The 27,993-nt window shown below is 24.2% G+C and overlaps 1 protein-coding gene across 5 annotated transcripts; it reads right to left on the minus strand.

Moving 5' to 3' along the window:
- LOC133794790 (probable LRR receptor-like serine/threonine-protein kinase At1g53420) lies at positions 1-27,993 on the minus strand. Of its 5 annotated transcripts, none has more exons than XM_062232193.1 (33): positions 27,734-27,993; positions 24,458-24,635; positions 20,614-20,685; positions 20,433-20,504; positions 20,228-20,299; positions 19,025-19,099; positions 18,451-18,510; positions 16,775-16,828; positions 15,706-15,777; positions 10,536-10,607; positions 10,374-10,445; positions 9,641-9,712; positions 8,877-8,951; positions 8,712-8,783; positions 8,134-8,205; positions 6,752-6,826; positions 6,535-6,606; positions 5,457-5,516; positions 5,262-5,309; positions 5,130-5,179; positions 4,641-5,029; positions 4,355-4,550; positions 4,098-4,232; positions 3,882-3,994; positions 3,540-3,750; positions 3,084-3,327; positions 2,823-2,982; positions 2,471-2,720; positions 1,969-2,090; positions 1,616-1,826; positions 1,044-1,284; positions 770-932; positions 2-621 (listed from the first exon to the last, which is right to left on the minus strand). In XM_062232193.1, the coding sequence occupies exons 1-33, from the start codon at positions 27,885-27,887 to the stop codon at positions 343-345; spliced, it is 4,263 nt and encodes a 1,420-aa protein (XP_062088177.1). In that variant the 5' UTR covers positions 27,888-27,993; the 3' UTR covers positions 2-342. The 5 variants fall into 5 exon arrangements, with proteins under 5 accessions (XP_062088180.1, XP_062088177.1, XP_062088176.1 ...); XM_062232192.1 differs by having other exon boundaries at positions 4,077-4,232; XM_062232196.1 differs by lacking the exons at positions 24,458-24,635; positions 27,734-27,993 and adding an exon at positions 22,855-22,957 and having other exon boundaries at positions 1-621; positions 4,077-4,232.

Consider the following 27,993-nt stretch of genomic DNA (forward strand, 5'->3'; position numbering starts at 1 on the left):
TTCATAAACAAATTTCCCTTTTTAAAATTAGTCAGTAGCAGTAGTTGAAAAAGAAGAGAAAGAAATATGCATGTTTGTGTTCAATGCCTTTCTATGACCGAACGACATGTCGTTGCATACACACGGACACAGCTCTACTCTTACCCTTACAAAATATACAAACCAAACGTCTTGTCTGTCGTAGTAATAAATATCATTATTAATCAAATTCATATCAACTACATAAAAGATTACACTCATTAAGTTACTAATCCTACCAAATAAAAATAACTAATAAATATTAATACGGAGCAATGTTTTTTTTTTTTGGTTTCTTTTACGTAGTTATTTTTTAAAGGTGATTTATGATGATGAATCTGCACCTCTAACAACGTCTTCCGTAAAGTCTTGACGAATTGTGTCAACTCGTCCAGAGGCTTCTTCAGGCTCAAAAATCTCTTCAACGGTCTTCTCATTCATTAGAACACTCACAACTTGAGACATTGTGGGTCTAACGCCTGGGGATATGCTGGTGCACTTCACTGCTAGCTTCAGCACAGTTATCACTTGTTTGGTTTCATAAGTGGACAAACTTTGGTCCAGCATATTTAACATTCTTCCTTTTGTTTCTGCTACCCAAACCTGTATTATATATACATTTTTATATTAACAATTAATGTCATTAGGCACCAGCTAAATAGTAACTAGCAAGAGCAAATTAAACGCAAAACCATTTATATAATGTTAATTAATTGCTTGATATATATATATATATATATTAATTGATTACCTCGTCCACAAGAATGCCAAGCTCCTGGATGTTTTTACTGCTCGGACGAGGTACATTTTTCTTTCCACAAACAATTTCAAGTAGTACTACCCCAAATCCATAGACATCATATTTGTGACTTACTTCATTTCTTCTTACTGGGTACTCTGGTGCCATATATCCACTATATAGATGGTCATAAGAAAATAAAAATTAATTGAATTGGAGGTTAATTAGGAGGATAGCAGTACTTTATATATATATATATATATATAGTACTAAACCATTTACTTACTTTGATGCTTCTATTTTCATGACCCTAAGTAACTGAGCAGAATCATTGTCACTCTCGGCATAAGCACTTGCCAATCCAAAGTCAGATATCTTAGGCTTAAAAGTGCTATCGAGAAGAATATTAGTAGCTTTGATTCCTCTATGAACCATCTTATACGCGTGTAGATACTCCAAACCCTTTGCGATTCCTAGGCATATGTTGAATCTACTTTCCCAGTCGAGTGTGATTTTGTTCTTCGGGTCTATGAAAAAAAATCGGTTTGATCAATATGACTTTTTTTTTAGAGATAATGGCTAAGATTTTTTGGGTTGCTGTAGACATATATATATTTATAAATAAATAATATCATTATTACTAATGCGAAATGCACGCACTATAAAAATATGAGAAAGCACCCTAATAATTAAATAAGAATGTTTGAAACTGTTGATGTAGTTTGAAATAGAAAATAAAATCTATATCATGTTTTTCATTCCGGTGCTAATAATTTGAAGATAACAGTTACCAGTCAAACTACACCATCTAAAAAATCACAAAATATATTAGGTAAAAAAATAAAATAAAATGCTTACCGAACAAGACATCTGCCAGGGATTTATTTTCCATGTATTCATAAATAAGAAAGCACAAGCTTTCTTTTAGGTGAAAATCAAAGAGCCGAGCAAGATTGTCATGCTCCAAACTTTGGAAATTACCAATTTCTTTATTTAGTTTGTCAATTCCTTCATCTGAAAGTGTGGAAAGCTTCTTTACAGCAACAATATGATCACGTGGCAGTATGGCCTGAATATGCATCATTCAAAATATTGGGACTCGATATAGAAATCGCTATGTATAGCTATTATTATAGAAATCGAAACTTATATCTCTTCAACATTAATTTTTAATTAGTAGAAAATTAATAAAGACTATATAATATAATTACCTTATAAACTGTTCCGAAACTTCCTTTACCAAGCTTCCTTGGTTTGCTAAATATTTCAGTTGCATCTATTAGTTCTTTCAGGGTGACAGTTCTATCTTCTTCATCACTTACTTTAATAATCCCTGCAATTTCAAGCCATACATATTAATTACTCCGGCATAATATGAATATACATAGTATAATATATATTTATATATAATACAAATATATCATACTTACAAACTACATACTAAATGTCCTTTTCTGTAATAGATGAGAAACGAAACTTTTGGCATTCATATACATACTGAAATCACATAAGGCAGCGATTAAAACCAAGTTCATATCATCGTCAACCCCTTAAAGGTAGATGTTTGTACAAATCAAAAATCGATTTAGTCATGCTACCAGATTTATATAACCAAATCACTCTATCAGTAATGCGGTGCAATTTTCGTTTCTTTTTTTTTTTTCTCTCTCTTATGCTTCTTTTTTCAAGCCATTTATTTCAATGAATCTGTACCTTTAAAATCGTCTTCCGTAAAGTCTTCATATCTAAATATATCATCTTCTTCAAAAATCTCTTCAAGGGTCTTCTCATTCATTAGAACACTCACGACTTGAGACATTGTGGGTCTAACACCAGGGGATATATTGGTGCACATAATTGCTACCTTTAGGACAGTAATGACTTGTTTTGTGTCATAAATGTTGTTCATACTACTGTCTGGCATATCTTTCAGCAGAGTTCCTTTTCTTTCTGCTATGCGAACCTGTATTCATCGATTCATTAAAAATGTCATTAGCTAGCTTGATTAGACATCTAGCTAAATAACTGGCTAGAGCAAATTAAACGCAAAAACCTTCATAATTACCTGGTCCACAAGAATCTCCATCTCTTGATTGTTTTTCCTGCTTAGACTTACATTTTTCTTCCCACAGACAGTTTCAAGTACAACCACCCCAAATGCGTATACATCATATTTGTCAGTTAGTTCCTTTCCTTTCGCTGTATACTCTGGTGCCATATATCCACTGTATATATATCAACCAACAAAAAGGAAAATGAGAAGAGCTTAGGAGTTGCTAGTTCTAGTAGTATAATTGCCTATATATATATATATTTATGTACTTACTTTGATGCTTCTTCCATTACCCTTTGGAATTGAATAGCATTATCACTCTCTGTAGAAGTTCTTGCAAACCCAAAGTCTGATATCTTAGGCTTATAAGTTTCATCAAGAAGGATATTAGCAGCTTTAATTCCCCTGTGAACCATCTTCAGTCTTGGAAGCTCATGTAGATACTTCAAACCCTTGGCAATTCCTAGACAAATTTCGAATCTTGTTTTCCAGTCAAGTTGGTCTTTTTTTGTTGGGTCTACAAATCATCCACATGATAGCAATTGTTACTATATTCTCTACAAGTACTTTAATTTTCATTTTAAACTATTTTGAAATCATCTAAAACCAGCTCAAATTTAATTATGACAGCCGAAATGTAATCATTTATGATTGTTAACAGAAAAGGAAAAAAAAATATTTGCGAGCGCTATAATTATCTAATTAGCAAGAGGTGAAAATAAAGCTTACCAAGCAAAACATCTTCGAGGGATTTATTTTTCATGTATTCATATACAAGAAAACACAAGCCTTTTCCTACATAAATATCAAACAGCCGAACAAGGTTTTCGTGCCTCAAAGTTTGGATGTTAACAATTTCATTGTCCAATTTTTGGATTCCTGCTTCTGAAAGAGTGGAAAGCTTTTTCACAGCAACATTGTCATTATCAGATAGTTCAGCCTACGCCATCCCATTCCCATCCACAAAAACAGAGACCGACATTAAAAAACTAATCACTCTTCATTTTCAACAATCCTAATGATATATATTAATAAGGCCCAACAACATAATAGAAAGACATTTAAATGTACCTTATATACTGTCCCAGAAGCACCTTTCCCGATCTCCATTTCATTGCTAAAACTTTGAGTTGCAGCTATTAATCTTTTAAGGGGAACAGTTCTATTTTCGCCTACTTTTATATCTGTTCGACGCAAACAACAAAGATTAGTAATTAAAAGACAATACCTTATATTAAAATAAAATTAATTATAGTAACTTGCTACGCTGATTAATTGTAGTCTCACAGTGCAACTCTTCTTTTCCCAGCCATCCCATAATCCAAGCGAAAGCCAATAAAAGTAGCAGAGCAAATATAATGGATCCAATCGTAATCAATGCTATTTGCCAACGAGATAGTCCTTTTTTCTCTTTTGGGATATCTGATTTCATTTAAATCAATAGGGTTCATAATCATAAATTGTATTATAGAAATACATATATATATATATACACGTTGATTTATTATCCAAGAGATCAAATTAAGCTAACAATATAAATTTACCACGAGCTACGTAAATGGCTGATAGAAGAGGCCCATTAAAACTAGGTGCATAGTTATATGACTGAGTCCCTTTTCCAGCCCAGTACAATTTAATCTCCAATTGACTGTTGTTCACAGTAGTGGTATAGTTTTCAACAACTACTTTGTTCGGTCCCGCACTGCTGTTGATATAGAAATCTGTTCGTACCCTCTCACCCTGCAACGTTTTTATTCATTATTTTACTATCATATATATATATATATATGTATATATGAAAGTAATAAGTAAGAGAATAGTTATATCTACCTGAATATAAATGTCGAATACGCGTTTCTTTAGGCTCTTGTAATCATTATCAGGGTCATCGTCATCTTGATCTACGTATACAATCTCAGCGAAATGAAGTGTGACACTGTAATTACCATTATGTAAGCAATACCCATAGTACTTCAGAGACACGGGAGCCAGTCGAGCTTTCTCATACAAAGGTGCTTCATCAACTGAAATTCCACATTTGACCGTTTTTATATAATCACTGGAATTTGTACTAGGTGACAAAAAGCTCCCCGAGCTACTGAAAGCCCAGTTGCTTGATGAATTCACACCATATAGTGCTATTTCGTTATCTTGGTCATAACGAGCTCCATCGATTTCTTTCTCCTCACCTCCACAGTTTACATTCATCGAATTACTGTCTGTATATATACACCACAGTATATTTACTCAACTGGGGGAATAAACATATCACAGTAGTAGAGCTCAAATTGGACAGGTGATGTGAATTAAGTTACATACAGTACTTGGGATTCGAACAACTTTGTTTCCTTAAATAGTCCACACCTTTCCTGCAAACAATATGTATATATATATTTACAAAACTGGCCCGTTCAGAAATGAAAACAGAGTAATTAAAAGAATCCCACGTACATTTCTTGTTGACAAACCGAGCAGGAGGGGCAGCAGGAAAACAAGTTGCTGCGACAGATTAAATTAAGGCCATAGATCGATCGAGGTTAATTAGAGTCGTAATTAATTAATAAAACATAGAAAGAGGTACTCTTAACTCTACAGGTAATATATATATATATATATATAGTGGTTCTCCATTCCTGAATTCCTTACACATTTGGTTTTTTGTATATTTCGATGCTCGCTTTTGAAAAGTTATTGAACGAAAGATCCCTGAAAAAGATAAAATTTTATATTGAAATATCAGTGCATGAGAATAGTTTATTCCATATAGGCAAGTTAACCAAATGGCATTTATTTTTCATTTAAGTAGAAAACATTATTATATTATCTCCAGAGAAAAAGAAATCAAAATCAATTGATCACTTACATATATATATATATACTAGATAAAAATAACGGGCAATTTGCACTTTGTTTAATTTTATTTATAGAATTTATTAATTATTTTTATTAAATTTATATTAATGTCATATAAATTTTAAATAAATTTTTTATTTTAATTAAATTATTTATTTATTTTTGTTTAAGTTTATATTTGTTCTAGATTTTGAATTTGAGAGTGACAACAAGAGATTATATATTATATGTTTAATATAATATTAAATATTATACGTTGATTTTAAATTTAAGTTTGTTGCTATTATTTTTTAATAAAAATAATTTATTGTTAATTCATAGTAGATTATATTATGTGTTTAATATAATATTATTCTAACAAGTGAGTTTAAGTTTAATTAAATTTTATTTAAGTTATAAAGCGTATAATTTTATTATTTTTAAATAATTATTATTGTAAAATATCTCAAAAATATCATATTTTAATTTATTTAATTATTTATTATTTTTAAATAATTATCATTGTAAAATATCTAATTTTAATTTGTTTAATTATTTATTATTTTTAAATAATGATCTAAAATATCTCAAAAATATCATATTTTAATTTTTTATTTTATTTTATTTAAGTTTAAGTGTTTACAAACTACCGTTAAATATAAAAATATTCCGTTAAAGTTAATATTAAAAAAATAAAAAATCGTTAAAATAAAAAATTTCTTTTATTTACACACTTATTATATAGAAGAGATATACATGTATCTTGTCCACGTCATTTTACGTAAGAATTGATGGATTATTTTAAGAGAATAAAATGACTATTTAACTTGATTAATTATGACTGCAAAAAGAGTATGAAATGGAAATGGTATATATTGATGGAAAAGTTTACACAGTAGCCGGGGCAGCTACGCGAGAAATCCAAGCTGGGATTGCACCACCAAGTAGATTATTCGCAAAAGACCTAAGCAGAATTTGGATATTTATATAAGTATGAAGATATAAAAAACTATTAGTTCTTTATATGATTGGAAATTGTATATAGAAAATGTTAAAAATAAAAAATCATGCCAAAAGGGATTGAAATAAATTTGCGCTCGATCGCTTACATGTAACTGATAGTTAAATTAAAATTTCTCAATGAATCTGGGATTGCACCAGTTAATTTGTTGAAACTCAAATCTCTGCAAGACAAAATTGGTAACTTTTCATTTATATATACCTTTGAGATATAATAGTTTTACATATAATTGCGATAATAGTTTTACATAATTACTTGACTTTATACACAAAAGACGAAAACATAATCAATTATATAAATCCGCCCGACAAAAAAGATATATAAAATGCCGAAATTGCGGCAGATAGTCTTATATTTTCTTACTGTCCAATAATATTGCCTGCTAAGATTACTTCTTATCCTTTGCATGTTTACTAATTAATTCAAGTGTGTACTAAAATTTTATAATATGGGAACATTTGTGGAGCTCACATAAAATATCATTATAATTTTTTTTATCTTTAATCCCATCACATTTAGTACTAAAATTTAAAAATCTGCGATGAAAAAACTATTATTATTATTATTATAAATATGTTATCACTAAAAAATCTGTATTTAAAATATCTGTTACAAAAAGTATATTGTATTATAACGCTTTTAGTCCCAACAAATTTTATTATTATATATAACAATTTATAATTAAAACTATATTAGTAATAATTATATATTAAATTTTAATCCCAAATAATTTTTTGTAGTTACTAAAAGTTACATTTTTGTAGTGAATTATTGAAAAGAACGAAAATATTATTTCCCACTACTTAGATATACCACAATCTTCAATATTTTTCTATTATAAAATTCTAAGTTATTAATTACTTTACCTAGAGCCTAGAATAATAATAAATAATAATAAAGTCTGGTGATGATCTTATACATTGAAAACGCCACATGGAAATAATAGAGAAAAGGTTTAATGGATCATTTATATATATTTTTCTTCTTATTTCGTTGGGATGGCCAATTAAGCTACTTTCTGTTAAGAAAAATAAATTCATGGTATTTGGACAGTGGTTGGCAAAACAAATGACAAAAGATGAAAATAATTTTTATGTGGTGATAAAATCTGGATCAGAAAAATCAAAATGAAACTGGAGATCATAAATCTTCACCTCATCATGGCCATGTTTCTATATAATAAAGACATGTAATATAGCATATATATATATTCAATTTAAAATTCAACCCTGATGGTCGATCCATCGTCAAATATTGCACGAGACATATACATACTAACTGATCAAGTATTTGAATTAGTAAACCAAACATTAATTTTGAAGAGTACTAAATGTAAGAATAATCATCAAATAGAACAAGAGAAGAATATTAATTTTGGTTCTTATAATTATCCGAACACATACTTATATGTGGGTGTTGAAAATGGAAATGCAAGTTATAGTATTCCATTTAACGAAAATAACTACTTACAGATATTTCAGGTTTGACAGATCACCAATATATGGAGGGATTGAACCACCAATTGAACAATTCCTCAAAACCCTGTATAAAGTAAAACCATATACACATATATTATAGCAGTATATATATGCATATTATATAAGTATGTAATTTTTTACAGTAAAAAAGTCCCACATGAAACTATATAAAAACAACAATTATATATGCTTATTTGATCATGTTCTTCATCCAAACATATATAATTGTTAAGTAAAGGGCAATTGTAACGCATAAATTTATTTAAATCTAATTACATATCTATAAATTTATATATATATTTATTTATTGTTTAAATACTCACTAAGAGCGTAATATACACTCGAACAATTTTCATTTTTCCTAATAAAATAATAATACCTTCTATTTATTTATTTATTTGATTTTTTTGTACTCATCACTAATATTTGTATAAAAATATAATTATAACACGAACACTCTCTATCTATATAAATTATATATTGTAGTGTTAATATACTGTATATGCGTAGTTTGCTAGGGCAACCAACATTTTTCAATCAAGACTACACAATTTACTAGCTATAACTCACAGAGTAACTATGACATTCAACTTTATAGATTGTGGGAATAGGAAAGAAGAAGTGGCTACATCACTAATTTCCCTGCATACATAAAACGAAAAATAAATAATCATTAAAATATAACATAGCAAAATTGTGTGAATTTATAAGCGATGCCAATAGAGTAATTCTCACAGAGTGTCTAGGCTTGAGAAGTTAAAATTTTCTAAAGGTATATTTCCCCCCTCAAAACTGTTGCCTTGAAAGTACCTGTGAGCATGGAAAAAATGAATTTCTTTTCAAACAAATTTTTTATCTACTAATCTATCTATCTATCTATATAAATATATATATATATATTTTGATAGGGAGATTATGATATAGGGGTGTCACTTCTACTTACTTATTAGTAGGAACAACGTATTTGTTTTTAGTACATGAAAAAATTATAATATGAAAATGTATTTGCATGCCAAAATCAGAAATGCTGTATATATTTATATTGAGAGTTTTCATTTTTTTTAAATTCTACTTTTAGAAAGCAAAAGGTGTGCCAATTTAACAATAAACAAGCTCTAAAAACATTATATATATAAATAAATAAAAGAAAAAATATTATTTAAAAAATAATAAAAGCAATTGTTTTTGCATTTGTGTAGGGTAAAAGTTGAAAATATACAATAATTTATACAGAATTGCTCAAAAGAATATTATATGAATATAAGATATGATTTGAATTTCATTCCATTAAGATTTTGTTTGGACATTGAATTTTAGCAATGAAAATTTTTATGAGAAAAAATAGAGGAAAATGTTTTCACAAATTTGATAATTGGTGTAAATTTTAAAAATTTATGTCACATATTAGTTTTAATTTTTTTTAAAAAGAATTGTAAATTTATTGATTCAATCCAACTATGATAAAATGGAATCCTTAGAAAAAAAAATTGATAACTTACAAATGGTTGATCTGAGTCCAATTGGCAATTACGCTAGGGAAAGGACCGGTCAAGTAATTCCCAGAGATTGAACTGCATCAAGCCCAAATATATTAGTTTCTTTTTTTGCTCTCTAGTCCTTTTCCTCTGCATCTATATATGCTTTTCTGTTTCATCATCAGTTACAAATTAGTTGCGTAATTAATATGGTATAGCTTAGATCGGAAACCAACATTTATTGTCACATTACTCATATTTGAATTTAGATTCTCTAATAATTAAGTTAATATATAGGGAGGGATATGTGCAGCAGAGCTTTATATTTTAAAAATAAAAAAAATGAAGTTGACTTGACCAGAGAAGAAAAAACAAGAATCAAAGAACAAGACAGTGCTGTGGAGTGTAGACTGATCTAGGAAAATGGCATGATCTTTTCATTTAATATTTGGGCATTTAGTTAACCACATACAGTAACTTTATACTAGTTACAAATTACAATAACAGCTCAAGAATGCAAGTGGGCGCAGTGACTGGTTATTCTTCTTGATAATTATGTATAGCTTCAAATTCAATACCGATGATATCAATACACCAATTATTAATTCCTTTTACATGCACTTAATTTACTAAAGTAGCTAGGTTGCCATAATTATGAGCAACTAAAAAAGAAGTATATAGATTTTTTCTTATTTAATTAATAAATGATTAAGAAAAAAAATCAAATCTAGTAGGGAATTAATTAAATTATACTCACAATCCTAATAGATTTACAAGTTGGCCGAAGCTGGACGGAAACTCACCAGTAAGATGATTGGATTCCAACCAGCTGCAAATAAACACTCAATTATATAAATATATCTCTGTCCCTCCTTTTATATATATATATATATATATATATATATAAATGTTAACTTACAGTGCTCGAAGTGAGATCAGATTTCCAAGTTCAACTGGAAGAGAATCATTCAGATGATTTTCGCTCAAATCCCTTCAAAACAAGGACCAAGCTAGAGATGTTTATTACTGTATATTATTATTAGTTTCAGATAATTAAAAGTTGAAGAAACGTGCACTTATGCATTTATACTAGGTATAACGTACACGTTTGTTTAGTTTTAAAGTTATAAATTTGATTATTTTTTAATTATCATATAAATTTTAAATAAATAAACAATATCATAAAAATAAATAAAATATGTTTAATATAATATATGACATAAATGTATTAAAAAATTAGGGCAAAATATTGTCTGTAATTTTAATAAAATCTGGTTCATTTTTTTAATATATAATAAAATAAATTACAGTTCTATAGTATATATAAATATTTATATCAATAATCTCTATATATATATGACATCTAAACACAATATTGACATAGATATATATATTTACATGGATACATGACATATATATAAATTATAATAATATTTAAAAAGAAATTAATAATAGAATAAAATAATAATACAAAAAGTTATAGTGTATAGTAGTATACATGCATAAATTATTTTTAGTTTCTAATGTAACTCGCAATGTTCTTTGATGAAGAAAAAAAGCTCTAATCACTTGATAAAAAATAAACTATCACATAAATGATAAAAAATTGATATGTATGACTTTATTATTTTTAAATAAATATGATTTAATTATTTAAATTATCATAAAATATCTTAAAAATATCATATTTTAATTAATTAAATAATTTATTATTGTTTAAGTTTATGTATGTTCTAGATTTTAATTTGGTAGTGACAACAAGATATTATATATTATATGTTTAATATAATATTAATATTATACATGAATTTTAAATTTAAGTTTGTTGTTAGTTTTTTTTATTTTTTTTTCAAAGAAGTTTGTTAATAGTTGATAAAGAAGTTTGTTAATAGTTGATAGTAAATTATATTATGTTATATGTTTAATATGATATTATTCTAATATGTGAAGTTTAAGTATAATTAAATTTTACTTAAGTTATAAAATGTATGGTTTTTATTATTTTTAAATAATTATGATCGTAAAATATCTAAAAAAACTATTTTATTTTAATTTGTTCAATTATTTATTTATTTAATTTGATTTAAGTTTAAATCATGTTTACAATCTAACGTTAAATATAAGAATATTCTATTATATATAAGAATATTCCGTTAAAGTTAACGAAAAAAATAAAAAACTGTTAAAACAAAAAAATTTCATTATCTACATCTCTTCTATATAATAAATGTATAGATAACAGAAATTCTTGGTTTTAACCGTTTTTTATTTTTTAATGTTAACTTTAATAGAATATTATTATATTTAACAGAATATTCTTATATTTAATGGTTTTGTTTACATCACTTAAACTTAAATAAAATAAATTATCTCAAAAATTAAAATTGGATATTTTTGAGATATTTTACAATGATAATTATTTAAAAATAATAAATAATTAAACAAATTAAAATTTGATATTTTTGAGATATTTTAAAATAATAATTATTTAAAAATAATAAATAATTAAACAAATTAAAATATGATATTTTTTAAATATTTTACAATGATAATTATTTAAAAATAATAAAATAATACGTTTTATAATTTAAATAAAATTTAATTAAATTTAAACTCACTTATTAGAATAATATCATATTAAACATATAAAATAATTTGCTGTTAATTAGCAAAAATTATTTAAAAAAAATAAAAAACTAGCAAGAAACTTCAATTTAAAATCCACGTATAATATTTAATATTATATTAAATATATAATATACTCTCAAATTCAAAAACTAGAACAAACATAAACTTAAACAAAAATAAATAAATTGTTTAATTAAAATAAAATATTTATTTAAAATTTATATGACATTAATATAAATTTAATAAAAATAATTAATAAATTCTATAAATAAACCTAAGTAAACGTGTATATTTCACGTTGTTTGTATCTAGTATTTATTATATAGAAGATATATATATAAATAAAATATATTCTCAGCAAATAATTTGTGTAATAATATATATTATGACGTGGCAGTATTTCAACATGAAATTATCTTTACCTTTTTATATATCTATCTATATTTATTATTTATTATATTATATATAAAAAGTATGTTTTTAATTATTGTTAACGGTTTATTTTGTTAATTTTAACATAATATTTCAAATATTTAATAAAAGTTACTTTTAAAACAAATTCAAAATAGATATTTATTGATTATATTAAAATAAATTTAAATGTTATAAAATATCATTATTATAATAATATTTAATATAAAACTAGATATTTATTAATTATATTAATTTAAATTTAAATTTTATAAAATATTATTATTATAATAATATTTAATACAAGACTATATATTTATTAATTATATTAATATAAATTTAAATTTTATAAAATATCATTATTATAATAATATATAACATATAATATATAATCTTAATTTTTATAAAATTTTAGTAGAATAAATATTTAGTAATTATATTATTATAAATTCAAATATTATAAAATATCATTACTATAATAATATTTAATATAAAACTAAATATTTAATAATTATATTAATATAATTTCAAATGTTATAGCATATTATGATTATAATAATATATAATACAAAATAAATATATTATATATAAGTGTTGTGTGTGTACAAATAATATGATTGTGTAACTAAATAATATATTAATATAAATTCAAATATTTATAAAATATCATTACTATAATAATATTTGATACAAAACTAGATATTAAATTATTATATTAATATAAATTCAAAATGTTATAAAATATTATAATTATAATAATATATGATACATAATAAATATATTATATATACATAATAATATATGATACTCTATCAATTATGTTTTCAAAACTATAGCAGAAAAATATCTATGTGCTTAAATTTATTCTTTTATTTCTTTTATTAATTATTTAGTTTTTCATTTAACGTATTTTATTTATCCAAACATATATGTAATAGTGAAAGAAGACATAAACATACATATTTTCTTATTTTGTCGTTTAGTTTTTTTTAATGAGAAAAAATTACTTATTTTAATTGCTCTAGCAATTCAATAATATATATTTGTATATAACTTTTTGTTGGTTTTAATTTTTTTTTTATAATAAATAATTGAAATTTGATCAAATAAACTTTTTAAATTCATAGTTTCAATTTAGATTTTTTATTAATATTTTATTATATTGAAATTCATATGTATTTTTTCTAAAAGAAAATTAGAAGAAAAAAAAGTATTTAATTTTAAAACTAATGTGCACCATATCTTTATATATAAAAAGTGTGTATCTAATGGATTCTTAGTTTAACGGTTTTTTATTTTAAAAAATAAAATACAAAATAACTTTTTTTTAAACTATAGACTATGTTTTGATTTAATTTTTTTTATATATATGTTTATGTTATTTTTTATAATATATGAGTATTTAAAACTTATATGAAAGCTAAAAAGACATAATAAAAATAAATTAATACATTTAATTTATTTTTTTAAGTAAACGTGCATCACATCGCTTTTACCTAGTTTATTTATATACATGAGATTCAACATTGCCACAATGAATGGATCAAACAACAAAACAAGATTTGTTTTACTTGCATTATAATCATTACAAAAAATCTTAGTTTTAGTTATAATGTAGTATTTAGTCACACAAAATATATGTTATAAAAACTAAAAAGTTGTCACTAAAAGTTACACTTATTTGTAGTGAATGTAAAATATAAATAACGTTAGTTTAAGTTAACAAAATCTTATTATTATTATTATTATTATTATTATTATTATTATTATTCCACTTTTGTAATGACCGGTGTGTTTAGGTTTCATAAGGTTGGTTTTTGTTGGTCGGCAACAATGGATACCAATGTTAGAGTTATCATTTTTAATGAGTTTATATTTTTTTGGACCCTGTATTTTGTCCTATTACCTGTTTGGATCCTGTGTTTTGACAAATTACTTTTTGGACCATATGTTTTGTAAAATTGTTAAAATAGAACCCTAAATCCGATTTTGGTCAATGTTTTCTCAACTAAAATCACAAATAATTTACCAAACTAAGAATTCAGAACAAAAATAAAATTATTCTGCTTAAAAACTGTGTTGTTATATTCAATTTTTTCTTCATCAAAATTAAGTTTAGGGTTTTATTTTAATCATTTTACAAAATATAGGGTTCAAAAAATAATTTATCGAAACACAAGATCCAAACAAATAATATGATAAAATATATGGTCCAAAAAAGTATAAACATTTTTTTTATTAGGAGTTTGTAGTTGTAGTTGTAATTGATGCGGAAACAGTTACAACCTAACACACTTTTTGGTTTATAATGAAAATTAACAACAACTTAATAAAAAACTTTGTTGTTGTATTCTTTTTTCTACAGATTTTGATGAAGCATTTGTTTTCTAAATTTTAAAATTTTAAAATAAGTGGCTGAACGTTTTGATGTAATTGATTTGGTGTTTAATAATTTTGTTAACTAATTGGTCAAATAATTTATTTGAATAATCTATAATCAATTTTGTCAAATATGGTACTTTTTATTTTTGATTGGCATTGATTATTGAATGGCTATTTTCGAATTTGAGTTATATTTTGCATCACTTGTGTAAAAATAATTATGTGTATTATTATTGTATTTTCTTTACGTACATAAGTTTTTTTTTTAAAAAAAAACCCCTTTAATATTATCCTATACTAAAAAGTTTGGGTCTACTACTATCAAAATCAAATAAAAACTAATTATATGTAGGATATTAATCGAGCAGCGAGATTATGTATTACTTCACTTTTTACCTCGCTTAAATGGGATGAGAGGGCCAAATGAAAACTCATTTAAAAAATAACAATTTTTTTCTTTCAAATTTTGTAAATATAATAGAAAAAATAAAAATTTATTATATTATATTAATATTAAAATTAAAGTATCAATGGGGTGTTCAGCAATGAGATATTATTTCATACCCTTGCTTTGTCCCCTATTTTGAAGCAAATTAAAATGACAGCCCTGCTTTTACGTAACAAACTATGTTTAGAGTACCTGAGATTATTGATTAACATTGACTTACATGAATTTAAGATACTTTAGATTTCCTAAAGTCTTCGGTATGCGCCTCGTCAACAAATTATTACTGAGATCACTGGATTTATATATGTATATAAATAACATCAAGTAGTTAATTATAAATATTATCATATTAAAAAATGCTACATAAATCAAATGATAACAATAGTGTACAGTGTAATATATAAATCACTTTTTCTTAGATGGTTTAATATATATTTGATCATACATTTGGTACTAATTTAGAATTAAGTAAATAAACTAAAATTTAAAATAGTTTTATTTATATAAGATTATTTATCCTAATAAAAAATTTATAGAATAATTTATGGTATACTTATAATTAATGAATTCCACTTAATTACTCATTACTTAATGTGCCACACTTTAACTACAAAATTCTAATATTAGAATAGCACACATTTATTGTTTTTATTTTTTTAATTAATTAAAAAGTAAACTAAATATTAATATTTTAAAAATAAAATAATTTTTTTAAAATATATAAATTTGACAAATAATATAGTGAATTTATTCAATCCTATATATCTAATGCATTTCAATCTATTTCAATTAGGGATTATGGTGCTTATATGTACACTACTTTTTTTTTCTTTCTCTTTATCTCTTTCTAAATATACATATCATAAATTTAATTATTGGGTGCGTTTGGAAACTTACCCTGTAATTAAAATTTGTTGTGATTCGGAGTAATTACTTAATTTGATGTGTTTGTCTGACTATATAATTTGAGGTAAATAATATTTACTAACTGTTTTGTCAAACATGATAATATGAATTCAAAAGTAATTACCATTTGAAATCCAAACATACCTTCTATTTATAATATAATGTAATTACTACTCTAGTAACTACGGCCTAATAATTATATTTCCAAACACATTAGGTTTTATAAATATAATTATTAATATTTGATTTAATTTTATTCTTAAATTTAATTTACATATTGATGTAAAAAAATTGTATCTATTGAACTTCTCCGAATAAATTTGATTTTTCCATACAAAAGAGCTGGTCAAGTAAATATGTAATTAATATATTTTCACACTCACATGGAATAAGAGTCTGCACAATAAGATTCCAGCTTGGCATCTTTGGAATTATTACTGTTCATATGTAAATATAAGTAATTAGAGAGATTTAAAAAAAAAATATTCTCAAAGAAGTTCAAAATCAATTTCTATTCAAAGCATGCATACTAGGCTTATTTGTAGTAAAAATCCCCATCCTAATTTACTTTTTGCACTTAACTTCCTAATCTTAAATTTTTTACATTTAAATCTCTCTAATCTCTTATAAAGTTAGCATCATTAGGTATTTTCACTTTTCCATCCAATTTCTATGTTAAAAAATTAAGATTTTGTGGTAAAAATCTCTAATCTATACATCATTTTGCATATAAATCCCTAACTTTAATTTTTGATATATTCTTTTTAATAAAATTTAAATAATCAAAATAATAATAATGACATAAATTTGTGATTTAATTATTGAGAAATAAAAAAATTATAATTTTATCTTTTAAATTTGAAGAATTTATAATATAATTATTAAAATTGTTATTAAATATATTAACAAATATTTATTACTACTACATTAAGAACACATTTAAAAAATAATTTAATTATTTTTTAAATATTATAATAAATCTCATTTAATTATTATTATTAAAAAAAATTCTGAAATATATATATTTTTCAATAAATTTGAAGTTATATTTGTTTGGAAAAAAAGCTAAAATTTTAAATTAGGTACTTATGTGCAAAATAATACATATGTTAGGGATTTTTGCCACAAAAACCTTAGTTTTTTAACATAAAAATTGAATGAAAAAGTGAAAAATGACCAATGACGCAAACTGATTAAGAGATTGGGAATTGAAATGCAAAAAATTTAAGATTGGGGACCTAAGTACAAAAGATGGATTAGGTTGAAGATTTTTGCTGCAAATAAGCCTGCATTATATATATATATATACATATATTTATAGGGAGAGTATTAGGTTGGGGCATTATTTTTGCCCCTTCTATAAGTATTTTTTGTTTTCGGTACTTTGAGAATTTATAAATGTTTTCTTTGTATGACAACATATATGATAATTATAGTAGCCATCCCACTAATTTTCAAGATATTGTGATGAATTTACAGTACTGAAATCAGAATTCAAATAATTTGTTTTTCACGCATATAAAAAAAAAATCAAGCACTCGTGCAACTAACTGTTTGAACTCTGATTTCGACACTGTAAATTATTCAGAATTTCACAAAGAATGGCGGGATATTTGTTATAACTATAATGTACGCTATCATAAAAAAAACAGGCTTATAATTTCTTCAAGTATTGATAATAAAAAATGTTCTCATGGTAGGGGCAAATGTGATGTCACCACCTAAGAAAATTCATATATATATATTTATAGAGTAATGATATGTGCATAAAAAATATACATCTAAACATTACACATAATGACGTGACAGTTTAATTTACACAATCACATTTATCAAAACTGAGATTCACTATTTTAAAAAACAATATCACGTTATTATGTGTAATGTTTGATGACATATTTTATGTGCATAAATATCATTAGTCATATTTATAATTTATAAAGAGAGATAAAACAATCAAATTTATGAAATCTAACCAATAATATAGTTCCCAATGGATCGATTAATAATAATAAAAAACATTAGGTAGCTACCACCCCGTAATATAACAAATACTTACAATGTTATGTTCCCTAAGCTTTCTGGTATCGACCCATTCAAATAATTGTATGAAAGATCCCTGGAAAAGAGTATATATAAATTAGAAACTTTGTTAGCTAGTGCATGACAGTAAAGGATTGCAAATCAAAAAGCACTGTATTCCTTCCTAGATATATAAAAAAGAAATCCAAATCTTATATTTTTTCGGTGTTTGTTTAATCTTTAATATTTTTACAATCAAATATTTGAATTAAAAAGTAATAATCTTATTTTTTTGAAGCAACGAATAATTCAATTAAAAAATAATAATTAAATACAATTAATTATATATAATTCTTATTCTTTTTAATAAAAATGCTTAATTTACAAAACTTTTCTATACGATACTGCGAAAAAAAATATAAACAATAAAAAAATTAAACTGTTACTGTTTTAAAAAAAAATCTTAGTAAATTGATATACATATTTTAAAATTTTATCTTACATATTTTAGATGCATATATAATTCTTTTTTTTGATGTTATAAGAAGAAAATAAAAAAACTTAATATTCGACAGAAACTAACAGATGGAAGCTAATACGAAGAATCGTACAAGTAGAAAGATGGGCAGTTACTACGGATAGCAACGCAGGAGAGTTCGCCTGTCCTAGTTCTGCGACAGTCCTCACTTTAATAATAAAACAAAAAAACAATAATAAGTGAGCCGTCTTATTAAATTAGATCAATAATTGAGAATGCTAATAAATAAATAAATGATTACAAAAGGATTTTTTTAACCAAATTTAATAATCACAGTTTTAAATGATAGACAAGATAAGAACATTCCTATTGGAACATGATCCATGTCTTAGATTCCTGTCCCATTCTTTGTTATTTAAATTGCTCCAAGACTTTGTTTAGAAAAGTTTTTTTATTTAAGAAAAAAAAACAGAGAAGACTCTTACGGAAAAAAAAAAAAGCTCTGAACAAAAATATTTACCACTGTCTTTTCTTTAATATTATATAATATTTTTTTTAGAAATTGTGCATTTTGATTTGCACGGGTGTTATATAGACTTATATTTTGGTGATTATTTTATTTATCATTTAAAATTGTGATGATTAAATTTGATATAAATGTACGGGGAAATGTGTGCTATAATAGATTTATCCTTTCATTGATTATCTAAAGCTAAATGCCAATGTGTGCAAAAGTATTGGTTGTGTTCGGTCAAATTTTTGTTTTTGAAATTTTTAAATATAAAATTAGAAATATAATTTTATTTTTGTTTTTTTCTTATTTAAAAAAAATAAAAATATGTTTGGCAATTATTTTTGTTTTTAAAAACAAAAAATAAGAAATGCGTTTGATAATTTTTATTTTTATTTTTTGTTTAGGAATTGATTTGAAGAAGAGAAGAAAAAAAAGAAAGAGAAAATCGAAAACGGTTTAAAAAAATTTTGAAAATGAAAAAATTTTATTTTCAAAATTTAATGAATTTTAATTAAAATTTTAAAAATAATAAAATTACTAAATATATTTTATGTTTAATTATCAAATTTTTAATTAATTAAATAAAATTATTTTTTTAAATATTACCTAACAACACCATTATAAGTTGTAATATTATTATTAGTGTAATATAATATGGATAATTTTATATTATAAAAAGTTGATAACCACTCATAAAGCGCCAACTTGTCATGGTATTAGACACTATTTGTGCCTAATAGGAATGTTTTTATCTTATCTATCATTTAAAATTATGATTATTAAATTTGGTTAAAAAAATCCCCAGGCTTTCCTAGTACTTACCTCCTCTTTTGAGCCTTTAAATTCCCCAGGCTTTCCGGTATTCCTCCAGTTAATCGATTATATGCAAGATTCCTAATATGTTCATAAATAAATTACAAATTAAACTAATTAACATGTGATTTAATATGTTCATAAATTACAAATTATATTTATTGAAATATATATATATGAATGATTATATTTATATGAAAAATCATTTACTCACAGTGTGCGGAGAAAACTCAAATTCCCCAAAGAATCTGGGATGCTACCCTTAACTTTGTTGTTCTGCAATTGGCTGTTTATGTAATATCACAATATATATTTAAAAAATGAAAGGAATCTATATATCCATATATGCATTTATTTGAAGAGTTAAGGTATCCAGAAGAAGTGAGAATTATTACAGGATTTTAAGATGAGTAAGTTTTCCCACTTCTTTGGACAGGAACCCAGTCAAGCCTTTGTTGGCCCAGTAGCTGCATATGCATCGTGAAATCAATTGTAACTCGTAAGCATACCAAAAACTAGCACCGACTTTAAGTAAAAGTACTTGAGAAAATAAATAAATAAGTGGCTGCATATATATATATATTTATATATATATATATATAAGAAGCTTCCTATTTTTTTTTTATATCTTTTCTATATAATAAGTGTGTAGATAACAGAATTTTTTAATTTTAATGATTTTTTAGTTATTTTTATGCTAATTTTAACGGAATATTTTTATATTTAACAGAATATTTTTGTATTTAATTGTAGTTTATAAACACTTAAACTTAAATAAAATAAAATAAATAATTAAAATATGATATTTTTGAGATATTTTACAATGATAATTATTTAAAAATAATAAATAATTAAACAAATTAAAATAAGATATTTTAAGATATTTTCAATGATAATTATTTTAAAATAATAAATAATTAAACAAATTAAAATATGATATTTTTAAGATATTTTACAATGATAATTATTTAAAAATAATAAAATCATACGTTTTATAACTTAAATAAAATTTAATTAAACTTAAACTCACTTATTAAAATAATATCATATTAAACATATAATATAATCTACTATGAATTAGCTACAAATTGTTTTTTTTTAATAAAACTAGCAAAAAACTTAAATTTAAAATTCACGTATAATATTTAATATTACATTAAATATATAATATATAATATCTTGTTATTAATCCCAAATTCAAAAACTAGAACAAGCATAAACTTAAACAAAAATAAATAAATTATTTAATTAAAATATGATATTTATTTCAAAATTTATATGACATTAATATAAATTTAATAAAAATAATTAATAAATTATATAAATAAAACTAAAGAAACGTGCATATTGCACTTTGCTTATATCTAGTATATAAATATATATTTTGTTCCCACTAATTGGGGGCGTTTCTAATTTTTAGTGCGTGAAAAAATTATAATCAATATATATATATATATAGGGAACGATTACAACGCATCCCCTTTTTTTGCAACATCGGTGCATCCTTTTCTATTTTCGACACCTGGATAGATATAATCCCAAATTTTTTTATATGAAGGTGTACATTGTAGGTATTTAGAATATTCTGCAAATTTTCAAGAAATTCTGAATAGTTTACGAAGCTGAAAACAGAGTTCAAACTGTCAAATTTTACACACATACACAAAAAAACAGGCATGAGTGCAACAGACAATTTAGACTATGTTTCAATACCATAATTTATTCAGAATTTCTTTAAAATTTGTAGGATGTTTTAGATAGCTATACTGTACACCATCATAATTTTTTTTTTGGGATTATAACTATTCAGGTGCCGAAATAGAAAAATGATACACTGGTGTTGCAAAAAAAAGGGATGCGTTGGAGTCGCTCTATATATATATATATAACAGTATACACTATAGTTACAGTAGCAATCCCACCAATTTTTAGGAAATTCTGAATAATTTATGGTGCTAAAAAAGATTTCAAAATAATTTGTTTCACGCGCTCATAAAACAGGCTTAAAACAACTTATTTTCGTGTTTTCGGTATATGGATAGATTACAATTCATTTTTTTTATGACGGTGTACAATGTAGTTATTTAGAATCCCCCATAAATTTTTGAGAAATTTTAAATAATTTATAGTGCTAAAAATAAGAAATAAGTTGTTTTGAAGCTTGTTTTATACGTGCATGAAACACGTTATTTTGAAGATAGTTTTCGGTATCGAAAATTATTCGGAATTTTTTAAAAACTGGTGGAAGATCCTAAATTTCTATAATGTACACTGTCATATCACTGCTACAAAAACATGCTTTTAGGACATTTTTTTAGAGTACTCACCTAGATGCGAGCCCTAAAAACAACTCCTGAACTTTTTAGGACACTCATTGAGAATCTTTAAAGAATTTGTTTTAGGACACGCGATGTAAGCCCTAGAAACTGATGTGTATCCTAAAAGTTTGATTTTTTTTTTAACAAAAGTTCATCGATTTTTTAGGACATTCATTGAGAGTCCTTAAAGAATTTCTTTTAGGACACCTAGTGCGAGCTCTAAAAATTTATATGTGTCCCAAAAGTTTGAATAATTTTTTTTTACAAAAGTTTTGTTATATATTAAACTAAATCAGAAAAGAAAAAAAAACACTCAACCCATTATCTCTCTTTCTCTTCCTTGGATTCCTTATCTCTTCCCCCATTGATCTCTCTCTCAACTTGCTGCCAGCCACAAACGGCGGTTCTCCGGCCACCCCCCGCTCTCAGCCCTCGAAACCCCCAGCCCTACGAGCCCCTAGCCACACGCGCCCTCTAGCCCTCTCGATGGAGCGTCCAAAGTTTGTCAACTATGTGGGTTTCCAAAAAAAAATTTGGGCATTTTCCGACCACCTCGAGCTAAAGGACCACCACCACTGCATTCCTTGTGCTTTGGGCTTCAAAACTCACTAAATGATCAAACTCAATGGTCGTCCGAATTGGGATTGACATTCGCCAGAATCCATGGAGATTCAAGAATTCATGGCTTTATTCCGGCCATTCTAGGCCTTTCTAAGAGAAACCATCACCACCATGACATTCCTCGAGCTTTGGGCTTCGAAGCCCACTCATCGTTTTCCCGAACCACCACTGTGGGGTGGTGGCACCACCGTCATCGTTGGAGCTCCGTCGGGAGCTTTAGTTACCAATTAATTTTTAAAAAATTAAAAATAAAATTTTTTAGGACTCGCAATACAAGTCCTAAAAACATTCTTTTTGGGCTCGCAACATGAGTCCTGAAAAACTTAACTTTTTAAGATGTGAGTCCTAAAAACTTTTTTAAGACTCACTTACCTTTTTTTGTAGTAGTATATAAGAAAATTTTGATTATAATTTTTTCAAGTGCAAAAAACAGAACGTCCCTACTGGTGGGAACAAAAGGTATGCACCTCCTGTAATCATCCCCTATATATATTTGTTTACCTAATTTAAAATCTGAAAACAAAATAGAAGGTTTGTTCAGTAACACTAATTCGGTTTTTTATTTTTTAAAATTTTAACTAAAATTCCAAAATCAACTTTTTGTTGTTTTTTAAAACTTTTTTTCACTTCTTATTTTGATCAACTGATTGTACGACAATGCCTTGAATGACTCGCCAAACTGTTCCATCTCTCAGAGATACAAGTTGATTGTCTCCCTGTCATCATATTCGCCGACGAAGAATCATATAATTGGCATCTAATAATCTTATTAAATGAACCCATATCCTTCTTTCCTCCTTCCTTCCCACAACACTCCTTCTTAGAATGTCTTCCTCATCTCAGATTTTGTTGTTCATCATTGCCAACGCATAGATTATCAACAAACCCAGAAATTCAGACACTACAAGAAATAAGACCTTTTTCAGTGACAATATTTACAACTACAAAAATATGTTGCTGCAAAGACCTCTTTGAATATTGGATTATATATTATTATCATAATAATATTTTATAATATTTAAATTTATATTAATATAATTATTAAATATTTAGTATTGTTTATATATTATTATAAAATGATATTTTATAACATTTTGAATTTAAATTTGAATTTAAATTTATATATATATAATCTTATATTAAATATTATTATAATAATGATATTTTATAATATTTAAATTTATATTAATATAATTAATAAATATATATTTTTAATTAATTTTAAAAATATATTCTATTAAATATTTATAATATTTCATTAAAATTAACAAACAAAATTAGAAGAGATATATACACATACAGTGCCAAGAAGTGGCACATGTTGTCGGTGTAGTCGCATGCACAAGAAATGCCTAAAGTCGCATAAAGACGGGAGGAGGTATGATTGCAAGATAAATTCCTTATGCTTTCAAAATCAGGCGGCATCCCGCGATCGCTTGGAAACTCCAAATTCTTAGCTACTTCTATCAAAGCAGTTACTACATGGCAAAATTTCCGATTAGTTAAGTACTTATAATGAATGATGTTAAATAAGTAGTTCCAAAATATAAAGAAAAAGCCATTCAATAGATATTCAATTTGACATTTTTGTTCTTGTTCATATATCTAGATAACGATTTCTTTTTGTTTTAATGGTATTTTTTGTTAATTTTAACAAAATATTTTAAATATTTAACAAAATATACTTTTAAAGCTAATTAAAAATAGAAATTTATTAATTATATTAATATAAATTTAAATATGATAAAATATTATTATTATAATAATATTTAATATAAGACTACACATTTAATAATTATATTAATATAGATTTAAATTTAAATTCAAATATTATAAAATATCATTATTATAATAATATATAATACAATACTAAATATTTAATAATTATATTAATGTAAATTCATATGTTATAAAATATTATTATGATAATAAAATCTTATTATTTTACTAATTATATTAATATGAATTCAAATATTATAATATATTATTATACTAATATTTAATACAAAACTAGATATTTAATACTTATATTAATATAAATTAAAATATAATAAAATATCATATATATATAAGTGTCGTGTGTATATCATTTTATGTACATATAATACATAATCTTAATTTTTATTAATAAAATATTCATTTATATTTAAAAAGAAAAAATATTATTTTTTTATTTGATCTATCTCATAAATACATATATATATATATACTAGATACAAGTAACGTGCAATATGCACGTTTGCTTAGTTTTATGTATAGAATTTATTAGTTATTTTTATTAAATTTATATTAATATTATATAAATCTTGAAATAAATATCCTATTTTAATTATATAATTTATTTATTTTTGTTTAAGTTTATGTTTGTTCTAGTTTATAAATTTGGGAGTGACAACAAGAGATTATATATTATATGGTTAATGTAATATTAAATATTATACTTAGATTTTAAATTTAAGTTTCTTTCTACTTTTTTTTAAAAAATAAATAATAATTTGTTGCTAATTCAAAGTAGATTTTATTATATGTTTAATATGATATTATTCTAATAAGTGAGTTTAATTTTAATTAAATATTTATTTAAGTTATAAACACATATGGTTTTATTATTTTTAAATAATTATCATTGTAAAACATCTCAAAAATATCATATTTTCATTTGTTTAATTATTTATTATTTAAAAATAATTATCATTGTAAAATATATGAAAAATATCTTATTTTTCATTTGTTTAATTATTAATTATTCGTAAATAATTATCATTGTAAAATATCTCAAAAATATTCTATTTTAATTTTTAATTTAATTATATTTAAGTTTAAGTGTTTAGAAACTACTGTTAAATATAAGAATATTCCGTTAAAGTTAACCTTAAAAAAATAAAAAATCGTTAAAATGAAGAATTTCCCGTTATCTACACACTTATTATATAGAAGAGATATATTCATATTGAATAATAATAAATATTACAAATGTATTCTATATAGGCATTGTGTGTATATCTCTTCTATATAAAAAGTGTGTAGATAACGGAAATTCTTAGTTTTAACGAGTTTTTATTTTTTTCCGTTAACTTTTAACGGAATATTCTTATATTTTACAGAATATTATTATATTTAACGGTAGATTATAAACATGACTTAAATTTAAATAAAATTAAATAAATAAATAATTAAAAAAATTAAAATATGATATTTTTGAGATATTTTACAATGATAATTATTTAAAAATAATAAAACCATATATTTTATAACTTAAATAAAATTTAATTAAACTTAAACTTAATATTATATTAAACATATATTATATAATATTTTGTTGTTGCTGCCAAATTCAAAAACTAGAACAAACATAAACTTAAACATAAATATATAAATTAATTAAAATATGATATTTTAAAGATATTTTATGATAATTTAAACAATTAAATCATATTTATTTAAAAATAATAAAGACATACATATCATTTTTTTTATCTTATAAATTTGTGTGATAGCTTGTTTTTTTTATCAAATGATTGAAGCTCTTTTTCTTCATCAAATTCACCAATGAGCATTTTGAGATATATTAGAAACTAAAAATAATTGATGCATGTATACTACTGTCTACGCTATGACTTTTTCTATTCTTATTTTATTTATATTATTAATTTATTTTTAAATATTATTGTAGTTTATATATATGTCATGTAGCCATGTAGATATATATATATATATACGTTGTATTTAGATGTCATATATGTAGAGATTATTAATATAAATATTTATATATGCTATAGAACTATAATTCATTCTATTATATATATTTTAAAATAGTGAACCCGTTTTTATTAAAATTATAGACAATATTTTTAATTTTAAAACTAAGCAAGCGTGCATTGCACGTTGCTTCTACCTATAATAAATAGTATAACCGTGTAACAACATAAGAAATTAGAATAATATTTATCTTCTATCAAGAATAAATAAGTTTATTATCTAATTATTAATATATAATTTGAATAATATATCATAAATATTTTGTACCTTAGATAGATAGGGTAGTGTGATCTAAAATGTTATCATATTATATATATATATTTAAAATCCATAAACAATGTTTATTTGTTTTGGTTTAATTTTTTTTTAATATGTTAATTTATGTCATTCTTTTATTTGGTTTGGTTTTGAAAAAAAAATTAATGTCATAATTTATAACAATTATAAATTTTTTTTAAGAATAGTAAATGTAAAAAAAAAGCCTATTATAAAATTTTAAGAAAATATTTTCCTTCATCATCTTTTCTCAAAAATTTTCTTTACAACAATCAAAGATCCGAACAAAACCTAGAGTTACATAGTTTTAACCAATTACAGAAAAAATTATTGATGTTTGACAGTTTAGTTGCTCGGGTAAAAAAACTTTTTTAAAAAGTGAATTTTTGCTAATTGTTTTTAGAGATAACACAATATTGAAATGTGTATTTGAAAAGATGACAACAAAATTTCAAGTTCATCTTGAAACATATTGTTTGATTAAAACATGAGTGCTTTTGCTTGTATTAATTAAACAGAATTAGACAGATTACGTACGTACCTTCCTCATGAGGCACATATTTAGCATGTGCCGATTGATTGTGCTTGAATTCAGAACCAAATTGGAAGCAGAGGAGGAAGAAAAGGTGAACTATAATTAGCTTATTAGGAGAAGCTCCAACACAACGATCACTGCTCATTATTTTATTAAGCATAGTGCCTGCCTGGTGCTCAATGGTATGATCCAGTTATCTCCTCACTTTCTATATTTATATATCTATCTATAGTTTTAACTATTTAATAAGCATATATCTGTTTCTC

Source organism: Humulus lupulus, chromosome 8, assembly GCF_963169125.1.
Source record: "Humulus lupulus chromosome 8, drHumLupu1.1, whole genome shotgun sequence".
Taxonomy (NCBI): domain Eukaryota; kingdom Viridiplantae; phylum Streptophyta; class Magnoliopsida; order Rosales; family Cannabaceae; genus Humulus; species Humulus lupulus.